General features: G+C 44.0%; 1 protein-coding gene across 2 annotated transcripts in view; it reads left to right on the top strand.

Annotated features, from left to right (window-relative positions):
* Positions 1-12,673, top strand: part of RECK (reversion inducing cysteine rich protein with kazal motifs) — an 89,313-nt gene that overhangs the window by 16,613 nt on the left and 60,027 nt on the right. For both annotated transcript variants that reach the window (XM_075745237.1, XM_075745238.1), the window contains exons 3-4: positions 1,406-1,480; positions 6,419-6,455. In XM_075745237.1, coding sequence (XP_075601352.1) covers positions 1,406-1,480; positions 6,419-6,455 — 112 coding nt within the window. The remainder of the gene's footprint in view (positions 1-1,405; positions 1,481-6,418; positions 6,456-12,673) is intronic.

Here is a 12,673-nt window from a genome sequence, read left to right as displayed (position 1 = left end):
TCAAAAGACAGGAAAAGTGGAGGTGATTAATTGAAATGTATCGGGAAGCGTGGGACCTGGGCATGACATAGATAGTATAGCATAAGCGGTAGATATTGTCCTGGTTTTGGCTGAGGTAGAGTTAATTTTCTTTCTAGTAGGTGCTATAGTGCTGTGTTTTGGATTTAGGATGCAAATAACGATGTTTTTAGTTGTTGCTAGGCAATGTTTACACCAAGTCAAGGACTTTTCAGCTTCTCATACTGCCCCACCAGTGAGTAGGCTGGGGGTGCACAAGAAGCTGGGAGGGAACACAGCCAGGACATCTGACCCCAACTGACCAAAAGGATAATCTATACTGTATGATGTCATGCTTGGTATATAACTTGGGGGAAGCTGGCCAGGGGCACAACCGCAGCTCAGGAATTAGCTGGGCATCAGTCAATGGGTGATGAATTATTGTGCTGTACATCAATTGTTTTGTATATTATTATTATTGTTATTATTAATCTTCCTTTTTTGTCCTATTAAACTATCTTTATTTCAACCCATGAGTTTTTCCTTTTTTTTCCCAATTCTCTCTCCCATTCTGCTGGGGAGTTAGGGGGAGTGATTAAATAGCTGTATGGTTGTTTTAACTGCCTGCTGGGTTAAACCGCAACACACGGCTTCTGTGAAGATTTGTTCCACAGCTTCCTGCGGGGTGAGGTTGGGCTGCACAGCCTGCAATTCCCCAGCTTATCCTTCTTGCCTTTCCAATGGATATGATGTTTGTCTTTTTTTCAGTCGAACCTCATCCAATCACCATGATCTTTCAAAAATGGTAGCAAAGCTGCCTTGGAATGACAGTGGCTAGCTTCTCAACATCCTCAGTTGCATCCCATGCAGTCTCATGAACTTCTGAATATTCAGTTTCCTTAGGCGGTGCTTAACTTGATCTTGCCCTGCTGTGGGTAATATTAATTCCCCTGTTAGTTTTGATAGTCTCTAACTAGTCTAGGTCTTGTTCATCTTTGTTCCACAAAAATTACTTGTTCAGGGTTTTTTGGAAGGAGTTTAGTTGCCTGAGGTCATGTAACATGTAGCAGAAGGTTAATTAAGTACATACTTCGGCACGTGGGGCAGAAATCCCCTATGTTTTTCACACTGCCTATTCAATAGAAACTTTTTGATTGGAGTGTTTGAGTAGGAAATTCTCATGCACTTCTAAATATACAAATTCCTTCTTCATAAAAGTGGAATAGATTTGAAAGACTATAGATACATAAAAGAAAATCTTAACTTTGTGTTGTTTACATATTAACTGTTAGCCAACGTTGTCGAAGGCTAGATAGTAATGAAACTAAAACCAATGAAATCAATTGAAAAAAGTATGCAATGTGTATTTACAGTCCATATGTTTTAAGGTGTGTTTTGTTTCTAACAGATTTTGTCTTCTAAGAGTGATTCCCGTTTGAAGCACTTATTGCAGCGAGCACCTGAATATTGTCCAGAATCAATGGTAAGGCTTGCCAGTTTTTAATCAAACAAAACAACTAATCTTATACTAACAAAGTTTTGCTTGCAAAAATAAGGGTTTAAAATTATTTGTGTTTTATTTACTCACTGAGTTTTGAGCTGGTAGAACATCTGTGTATGTCTTCAAGCTTTTTCTTCCTTGTTATGAGGATTAGAAAAATTCTTACACTGAGATTTGAGTCTCAAAATAGGATTTATTTTTTTAAAGCCATCATATATTACACTACTTGCAAAAACATGGGACTTGACAATTTTGCTAGGTGTTCTGATTGTGTAAGCTATGAAATGCAATGAAAATCTGACCTATGTTGTAAAAAATCATGCTAGGTGATTGTCACTTGGGTATTGATGGCAGCAACTTAAATTAGACCATGTGTTCCAGCTTGTGTATGGGACAAAGCTGTGAGGTCTTGGTTGTGCTAAGGCAAGGAGACCCTCATAGTTGCTATGAAATGCAATGAAAATCTGACCTATGTTGTAAAAAATCATGCTAGGTGATTGTCACTTGGGTATTGATGGCAGCAACTTAAATTAGACCATGTGTTCCAGCTTGTGTATGGGACAAAGCTGTGAGGTCTTGGTTGTGCTAAGGCAAGGAGACCCTCATAGTTGCTCTGAATGGTTTATGGCCCTATCTGACGAACTGAAGTAATGCTTTCATTCGATAACTAAGGTTATGGTTTCCTAAAAGTTCTGCAGTGTATCACTAAAAGAATGAAGAATGTAGTCTTACAGATGATCTTATCAGGGAAGAGGTCAGTACTGTCATTCAAATTGTAAATTCTGGAGTCTTATTGTTGGCAACATTGGTGTCAGAAAGGTTCTGCCTCCTTCTTATAATTGTTAATTCTAAACAATATCAATACTGTTTCCAGCCTAGAGCTCAGCTTAAATGGGCAATGTGTTGGAGTAGTAAATCTGAGAATAACATTTTATAAGCAATTTTACAAGAGTATGTTTGCTCCTAGATCCTTTCCTCCTGTGTGTCAAAAGTATGTTTTTCCAATGTTTTGTTTCTGTGGATCATCAGGTCTAAGGTCTTGGGAAGTTATAGACAGCTGATGGTGTGAGTAAAACCTGCAGCATGAAAACATATCAAAGTGCTGCGTAGCATTTGTTCTTGTACTGGTTTTCTTTATCTTTTGTACTGTGACAGGAAGAGTAGGATCTGTCTGTAGGAGTGCATTTTTAGAAGACAGGATTGGAGAGTATCTGAAAGGGGGAAAATGATTGATACAATTATTCTTTTAACTCCCAATTAACATCTTTATAAATGGCAAGTTTATTGTCTAATGTGTATCTTAAATTAATATCACTGATCTGGTAATATTTATAACATTTTCAAAGACATCTAGATATAAAATAGTTAACAGTTCAACTTAATACCGTATTTGCTGTTTTCAGATACCATTTGTCTTTCATAGAATCATAGAATGGTTTGGGTTGGAAGGGACCTTAAAGATCATCTAGTTCCAACCCCCCTGCCATGGGCAGGGACACCCTCCACTAGACCAGACTGCCCAAAGCCTCATCCAACCTGGCCTTAAACACTTCCAGGGATGGGGCCTCCACAACCTCCCTGGGCAACCTGTTCCAGTGCCTCACCACTCTAAGACTAAAGAATTTCTTCCTAACATCTAATATAAGTCTACCCTCTTTTAGTTTAGAGCCATTACCCCTTGTCCTATCACTATATGCCCTTGTAAGCAGTCCCTCACCATCTTTCCTGTAGGCCCCCTTCAGGTACTGGAAGGCCACAATTAGATCTCCCTGGAGCCTTCTCTTCTCCAGGCTGAACAATCCCAACTCTCTCAGCCTGTCCTCATAGGAGAGGTGCTCCAGCCCTCTGATCAGCTTCGTGGCCCTCCTCTGGACTCGCTCCAACAGCTCCATGTCTCTCCTGTACTGGGGCCCCCAGAGCTGGACGCAGTACTCCAGGTGGGGTCTCACAAGAGCAGAGTAGAGGGGCAGGATCACCTCCCTTGACCTGCTGGTCATGCCTCTTTTGATACAGCTCAGGACACGGTTGGCTTTCTGGGCTGCAAGTGCACACTGCCGGCTCATGTTGAGCTTCTCATCAATCAGTTCCCCCAAGTCCTTCTCCTCAGGGCTGGATTCAATCCATTCCTCGCCCAGCTTTGTTGGAGAGGTGTTTTAGTGACATTCTACAGATGAGCGGATAGGTTATGAATTTAATCAGATGGTCTATTTTCTGGAGCACTGGTTACAGACATCATGTTGTCTATATTCCTTCAGGTAATATGATAGAAAGGGTATTGGCAGCTATTAAGTAACACAGTAACTGCCAACACAAGAGGCCATTTTATCTTAGCATCATAGAATCATTTAGGTTGGAAAAGACCTTTAAGATCATCGAGTCCAACCATTAACCCTCTCATGAAATAAAGGAAATCAACTGAATCGATGAGGTGGAGCTAGTAGGATTAGCAGCTCTTTACCTTTTTCTTTTGAGCTGACTTTGACTCATCTAAGTAGGAAACTGCCACAGATACAGAGGAGAATATTTTTAGATCATTAGATACAGATCCATTGCAAGTTTAAAAAGTCATTAATTCCTGTGATGACAGAATCATTGCACAACAATACGTGTTGCTGTTTCAGTGTGAATGAATTGAACTTTCCATTTTGTCTTAAAGAACATGTTCAACACTCTTCCATTTAAAGTCCCTTGTGGTGGGTTGACCTTGACTGGAGGCCAGGTGCCCACCAAAGCTGCTCTATCACTCCCCCCCTCAGCTGGACAGGGGAGAGAAAATATGATGAAAAGCTCATGGTTTTGAGATAAGGACAGGGAGAGATCACTCACCAATTACTGTCACAGGCAAAACTGACTCAACTCGGGGAAATTAACTTAATTTATTGCCAATCAAATCAGAGTAGGGTAATGAGAAATAAAACCAAATCTTAAAACACCTTCCCTCCACCCCTCTCTTCTTCTCAGGCTTAACTTTACTCCCAATTTCTTTCCCTCTTCCCCCCAGCGGCACAGGGGGATGGGGAATGGGGGTTGCGGTCAGTTCATAAGATGTTGTCTCTGCCGCTCCTTCCTCCTCAGGGAGGACTCCTCATGCTCTTCCCCTGCTCTAGCATGAGGACCCTCCCATGGGGACAGTCCTCCACCAACTTCTCCAACGTGAGTCCTTCCCATGGGCTACAGTTCTTCACAAACTGCTCCAGTCCCTTCCATGGGGTCACAAGTCCTGCCATCAAACCTGCTTCAACATGGGCTGGGGGTCTCACTGTCCCCCCTTTTCGGGTTTGACTGAGTGATGGCCTTTCACGGGCACGCACACAGAGGACACAGATGATCTTTTGTCTACATGTTTCAGGAATAGGGGAATGGGCTTACAAGATGGTATCCTGTCTCCACGGGTTCTGTCCTTGGTCAAGACAGATGTCTGCAACGTTCCCTCATTATCAGTTTATCCCTGCTTGGGTCAAGACAGATGTTTGCGACATTCATTTGTTATCAGAGCCTTACATGGGCTCAGCCAGGCCCATCTTGGAGCCAGCTGGAACTGGTTTTGTTGGACCTGGGAGAAGCTTCTGGCAGCTTCTTACAGAGTCCACCCCTGCAGCCCCCGCGCCCCCCCCCCCGCCCCCCCCCGCTACCAAAACCTTGCAACATAAACGCGATACACTCCTTAAGACTTGTCATTTGCCGCCTTACTCTCTGCAGAATTTTCATCTGATTTTATCTAATTAAGGTTTTCCTAGTTCTTGCTTAAAAAATACTTAATTCAATAACATTGTACTAAAATACATGTAATTCTTCAAGGCTTTTCTGTACTTTTGTCATTTTAAATACTATACTGTGATCATATTTTCTAAGTGTTGTGAGACTCCAGTAGGATGTTAAACATTTAGCATACAGTGTATAGCAACTCCCATAGCTTTTAATTTTTCAGGCCTCTAACACAGCATACCCACTGTGACTGCAATGTATACTTGTTTCTGACAGTTGCACTAAAATTTTTACCTTGGATGGTATTTTTCCTCAGCTGCCTAATGGCCTTCTTCCAGGACATTTGTAACTTTTATTGGGTGGGTAATACAAGTACCTGTTGCAGACCAGTGTCTGACCTGAGATTTCTTTTATACTAGCCTCAGTGTAAAGAATCCCCCATAGTCAGCTTGGCTAGTAGGCTTGGTAATAACAGTAATGAGAGAGATAAGAACAGCAGCTCTTTGGTAAGATCTTCACCATTGTCTTTTTTTTCTGCCAAAAAGAAACATTTATAGAATTCTTCTGCCTAATACCATCAGCAGATTAGGTCATTTAGCAGAACCTGTGCTTAGGACCAGAAGTGCTTTGCAGTCAGGGTGAACCCAATGGATCCCTATTGTAACTTTGCACATTTTACGTGAAGTTAGAAACTTCACTTAACCCTTTCTTCCATGTATCTGTCTTTCCCTGAAGATACATTTCTCTGATCTCTGGAGTACCTTAAAACCTCTTTCTTTTGTTTTGTGTGTGGTTATATGTGGTGTTTGGGGGTTTTTTTAAGCCAGTGGAAGGGAGTGCTGGGGCAAGCTTCTCCACAGGTCTTGGTCCTACATAAATATTTAAATCTTTTTCTTTGTCTAAACAGCTGCTACTTCATTCTCTAAATACTGGTGGAGAAACTTGGCTAGCTAGCATATTACAGGTAATCACAGCGTGTTGAGCACCTACAAAAATGCTGCTATTGATTCCATACTCTGTAGATGGCAGCCTTCTCGTCAAAGCAAATGGTACTCAACTTGTATCACATAGCATTTCAAAAGATGTTTTAGACATAAGAATTCTTCCAATAGGATATTTAAAACCCAGGGCAAAAATGCTGAAATTGGTTTGTGTCTGCTAGAAATGCTTTTATTCTGTAGACTTACTTTTGCTTAATTGCATTTTACTTTTCAGGGAGAAGTGTGGGGTTGTATAAATTCTTCTTTGCCAGGTAAGAAATATTAGTTTACTATTGAATTGTGCTGCTTTTTCACAATATGCATGTTTTGATGTGCCTGCTGTCTGCACCTATAGATTTCATGATAATTTAACTTTCATTATGCTTCCATTATAAACTGTATTTGATCTCTAGTTTCCTTTAGTCTAAAATGGGTTACCTGTGCTTTTTTTTAACACTACTTTTCTTTTCCTAGTTCGAAAATGTTTAATATGTTTGTATAAATAAATGTGTGCTTCTGTGACACATCCAAGAAACATAATCGTTTCTTTGCTTTAAAGGTTTTCTATTATTTTTAGTTTCAGTGTATCTTAGCCTGATCTATAAAATCATGGATTATTGCAATTTGGTCTAGATGCTGTATAATTTGGAAGAAAACTGAGTAACAAGGGGAAATAGGAAGAACTAGACAAACAATTTAAGAAGTGCAGAGGCTTAGATAAAGAACCAAACTGCTTGGTACAGGTGGATTTTTAAAGTTAAAGCATAAATCACAAGACAGGACTGTTATGTTAAAAGGAGAGATCAAAAATAGATGAAATTGGGCTTAACTAATACTATTGTATTGTATGTCATTTCTAAAAGTCTGAATGAAATTAGCATGCTATGGTTGGAAAAGTGGTAGTGCGGAACGAGGAGGCTCTAACAGTTTTATGACATCTGCTCAGGCTTCTCCCTCGCCTTGCTTCAGAGGCAAACTGTTGATTCCAGTGCATGTAAAGAGATTTGCTGTCTTATATTTTGCTAGTTTTATTTAACCAATAATTTCTTTTGGAGTTGCAGTGCTTCTGTCTCACCTAAAACCTGATAAATTTTTAATTGGAGATAATACCTAATCTTTATTGAAGCTCAGTAGCTATATACAAATGAGTGGCAATGCTTTTACTACAAGTGATAAATACGTATTTTATTTTTAATGTTAAGTTTGTGTAAGCAAGTATGATAGGTTGGCCCTGGCTAGATGCCAGGTGCCCACCAAAGCTGCTCTATCACTCCCCTCTCTCAGGGGAGAGAAAATACAATGAAAGGCTCGTGCGTCAAGATAAGGACAGGGGGATCACTCGGCAATTACCATCACAGGCAAAACAGACCCAAATTGGGGGAAATCAGTTTATTACCAATCAAATCAGAGTAGGATAATGAGAAATAAAACCAAATCTTAAAACACCTTCCCTCTAGCTCTCCATTCTTCCCAGGCTCAACTTCACTCCCGATTTCTCTACCTCCTCCCCCACAGTGGCACTGGGAGACAGGGAATGGGGGTTGCGGTCAGTTCATAAGACATTGTCTCTGCCGCTCCTTCCTTCTCAGGGAGGACTCCTCATGCTCTTCCCCTGCTCTAGCATGGGGACCCTCCCACAGGAGACAGTCCTCCACCAACTTCTCCAATGTGAGTACTTTCCACGGGCTACAGTTCTTCACGAACTGCTGCAGTGTGGGTCCCTTCCACAAGGTCACAAGTCCTGCTGGCAAACCTGCTCCAATGTGGGCTCTGCTCTCCATGGGTCCACAGGTCCTGCCAGGAGCCTGCTCCAGCACAGGCTTCCCACAGGGTCACAGCCTCCTTCGGGTGCTTCCACCTGCTCGGCCCTGGGGTCCTCCATGGGCTGCAGGTGGATATCTGCTCCACTGTCATCCTCCATAGGCTGCAGGGGGACAGCCTACCTCACCATGGTCTTCTCCACAGGCTGCAGGGGAATCTCTGCTCCGGCACTTGGAGCACCTCCTGCCCCTCCTTCTTCACTGACCTTGGTGTCTGCAGAGTTGTTCCTCTCACATCTTCTCACTCCTCTTTCTGGCTACAGCTGCTGTTGTGCATTTTTTTATTTTTCCCCTTCTTCAGTATGTTATCCCAGAGGCGCTACCACTGTCACTGATGGGCTCAACCTTGGCCAGCGGCAGGTCCATCTTGGAGCCGGCTGACCTTGGGTCTATTGGACATGGGGGAAGATTCTAGCAGCTTCTCACAGAAGCCACCCTGGTAGCTCCCTCGCTACCAAAACCTTGTCACGCAAACCCAATACAGCAAGTGAAAAAGCATTGGAAATCTTTGTTAATGAACCACTTCCGAATTGTCTTCCTGTACTTTCTAAACTGGTGTGAGGCCTCTTTAGTGTCTTTATGGTAGGATTCTATTATCCTCTGGTTTATTGAGGGAAAAGTCACTTCTGTGACAGCACTGGTGCTGTAAATCGTAGTTCAGTCCTGTGATAAAAGTGAAATCTTCCTGTAGTATCCTAAGCTTGTATCCTGAACATTATACCTGCACGAAGCCAGTCACTTTTTGTTCTTGCGTGTGAAGTAACATTACTGTTTTTTTCTTCTTTGACATGAGCCATTTTAAAAATTCTTTTAAGTATTCTCCAGTGATTCCACGTACTGTAGGATTTTGTAAGTTAATGGTGTGGCACATATAAGATAGCGTTATAGGGGAAGATCTTATTCCCTTTCTGGAAAATCAGTTCAACAGAGTGCCTCTGTGAGGTGCCTGTACGCTAGTGCATGCAGCATGGGGACCAAACAGCCAGAAAGCTGCCCTGTTTAGGGAAAAGACCTGCTGCTGAATGGGGCAGGAAACATGGTGACAAATGACATTGAAAAGGCCATGGCCTTCTTTGCCTCAGTCTTTACTGGTAAGATGAGCCTTCAGGAATGCCAGATCCCAGAGATCAGTGGTAAAGTCCAGAGCAAGGAAGACTTGCACTTGATGGAGGAGGATCAGGTAAGGTAAAATTTAAGCAAACTGAACACAAGTCTGTGGGACCTCATGGATACCATTACAAGTGCTGAGGGAGTTGCCTAATGTCGTTGCAAGGTCACTCTCAATAATCTTTGAAAGGTCATGGCTATTGAGAGGGGATGCTGAGGACTGGAAGGAAGCAAATGTCACTCCTGCCTTTAGAAAGGGCAAGGAGGATCTGAGGAACTACAGGCTGGTCAGTCTCACCTAAAACCCTGGGAAGGTAATGGAGCAGATCTTCCTGCAAACAATTTCCAAATACATCAAGGACAAGAAGATGATTGGTTATAGTCAGCATGGATTTATGAAAGGGAAATCATGCTTAACCAACCTGATAACCCTCTATGATGAGATAACTGGCTTATTAGATGGGTGTTGTCTATCTCAACTTTAGTAAGGCTCTCAGCACTATTTTCCTAGCATCCTTATAGACAAACTGACGAAGCATGGGCTGGATAAGTGGACACTGGCGATGGACTGAAAACTGACTGAACTGCTGGGCTCAAAGGTTTGTGATTATTGGCACAGAGTCCAGCTGGAGGCCGGTATCCCAGGGCTAGATACTGGATGTAGTCCTATTTAACATCTTAATTCATGATGGGCCAGAGTGCACCTTCAGTGTATTTGCAAATGATACAAAACTGGGAGGAGAGGTTGCTAGATCTGTGTCGTGGTTTAGCCCCAGCCAGCAGCTGGGCACCACGTGGCCACTTGCTCACCCCTCCCCCGTTGGGATGGGGAGGAGAATGGGAAAGACAAAGGCAAAGCCTCGTGGGTTGGGATAAGGACAGTTTACTGGGACAGCAAAGGGAGAGGGAGATAACAACAACGGTACTTAAGAGAATACACAAAACTGGTGACACACAATGCAGTTTCTCACCCAATGACTGTACAGCTCAGACCGCACGCTCAGACCCGTCCCGAAGCCGGACCATCCCCGAGCCACGTGTCCTGGAGGTGCGCCACCCCTCCCCGACTAGCCCCCATTTATACTGAGCATGATGTCACATGGTATGGAATGCCCCCTTTGGCTAGTTTGGGTCACCTGTCCTGGCTGTGTCCCACCCCAGCTTCTGGTGAAAATTAACTCTATCCTAGCAAACCCAAGACATTATCCACCCCTTATTCCATACCATTTACGTCATGCCCAGATCCTACACTTCCCAATTAATCACCACCATTTTCCCTGTGGTTGAGATACATATATATACACAGAGATATCATTCCCTTAGTCTATAGGCTATCCCTCTGTGGTGTCCATTGAGTTAATTTATACTGTGACTTTGAGCTCCATCTATCATAATGGTCTCTCAGGGCAGGAGTGATGGTGTGTGCTGTTGGATTGTTGCATGCTGCATCTGGAACTTGCAGCTCTGTGTCTGGCGTGGTCCATGCTTGTGGTCTGTGGATTGAAGATGTTGATTTTCAAGGAAGTTGGTGGGCACCGATTGCTAAGGCTAGTTCTAGTTCCATCATCAGGGCATTCATCCTTCATTAATTTGGGTGATTCTTACTGTAATACCATTGATAGAGCATATAGTAATTGTGGCAATGATAAGGTACAATGACAGGTCTATTTAGCAATTAACAACAGACAATTTAATTTATTGGCTATTCTCACCCAGAATCAGATCCCCTTGAAGTACACACCGGACTTCCCCATCCCCCGCATCACCCACCAAGTGTAACCAGATCCTTGAGCAAAAGCAGTCCCACGGATGGGTTTGCTTTTGTCTGAAGCAGGGGTAACGCAGAGTGTCTTCCCCAGCATATTCTTCATGCACGCTACCGGGACTTTATCCCCTTCTACAGGATGTGGAAGTTTTGATTGGGCAGGGCCAGCTCGATTGGCAGATCCCCTCATGTTAACTAACCAGGAGGCCTTTGCTAAATGTGTATCCCAATACACCACCCACTGCTCACAGTATAGTCTTTAACTGTATCGTTGTATTGTTCGATTTTCCCAGAGGCTGGTGCATGGTAGGGGATGTGATACACCCACTCAACGCCGTGCTCTTTGGCCCAGGTGTCTATGAGGTTGTTTCAGAAATGAGTCCCGTTGTCTGACTCGGTTCTTTCTGGGCTGCCATGTCGCCACAGGACTTGCTTTGCAAGGCCCAGGATAGCGTTCTGGGCGGTGGCACGGGGCACAGCATGTGTTTCCAGCCATCCAGTGGTTGCTTCCACCGTTGTAAGTACATGGCGCTTGCCTTGGTGGGTTTGTGGGAGCGTGATATAATCAATCTGCCAGGCCTCCCCATATTTATATTTTAGCCATCGTCCTCCATACCAAACAGGCTTTACCTGCTTGGCTTGCTTGATTGCAGTGCATGTTTCACATTCATGGGTAACCTGTGCGATGCTGTCCACCCCTCGATCACGAGCCCATATATATGTCGCATCTCTTCCTTGATGGCCTGAGGTGTCATGGGCCCAGGGAGCTATAAACAATTCACCCTTATGTTGCCAGTCCAAGTCCACCTGAGTCACTTCAATCTTAGCAGCCTGATCCACCTGCTGGTTGTTTTGATGTTCCTCAGTGGCCTGACTCTTGGGTACGTGAAGTACTTTTACAACCAGTTTCTCTAGCCGGGCAGCAATATCTTGCCACAATGGGGCAGCCCTTATGGGTTTGCCTCTGCGCTGCCAGTTGCTCTGCTTCCGCTGCTGCAGCCACCCTCACGGGGCATTTGTCATCATCCATGAGTCAGTGTAGAGGTAGAGCATTGGCCACTTTTCTCCTTCAGCAATGTCTAAAGCCAGCTGGATGGCTTTCACTTCTGCAAACTGGCTCGATTCACCTCCTCTTTCAGCAGCTTCTGCAACTCGTTGTGTAGGATTCCATACAGCAGCTTTCCACCTCCAGTGCTTTCCCACAATGTGACAGGACCCATCAGTGAACAGGGCACATGGCTTCTCATCTTCTGATAGTTTATTATACGGTGGCGCCTCTTTAGCACGTGTCACCTCCTCCTCTGGCGACATTCCGAAATCCTTGCCATCAGGCCAGACTCTTCCAGAATTCCTGGGCGACTGGCGTTTCCTATTTGAGCCCGCTGCGTGATCAGTGCAACCCACTTACTCCACATAGCATCAGTTGCATGATGTGTAGAGAGGACCCTCTCTTTGAGCACCGGCAGTCGGGGTACCAGGAGAAGCTGTGCTCAGTACCAATCACTTCTGAAGCGGCTCAAACCCCTTCATATGCTGCCAATATCTCTTTTTCAGTTGAAGTGTAGCGAGCCTCGGATCTTCTGTATCCCCGACTCCAAAACCCCACAGGCTGGCCTCGAGTCTCCCCTGGTGCTTTCCGCCAGAGACTCCAGGTACGGCCACTCTCCCCGTCTGCAGTCTAGAGCACAATCTTTACATCTGGTCCTGCCTGGACTGGCCCAAGGGCCACCGCATGAACTATTTCCTGTTTAATTTGTTCAAAAGCCTGTCGTTGCTCAGGGCCCCATTTGAAATTGTT

This window comes from Balearica regulorum, chromosome 2 (assembly GCF_011004875.1).
Source record: "Balearica regulorum gibbericeps isolate bBalReg1 chromosome 2, bBalReg1.pri, whole genome shotgun sequence".
NCBI classification, from domain to species: domain Eukaryota; kingdom Metazoa; phylum Chordata; class Aves; order Gruiformes; family Gruidae; genus Balearica; species Balearica regulorum.
Note: the sequence above shows the minus strand (reverse complement) of the source record. Positions and strands in the feature narration are given on the sequence as shown.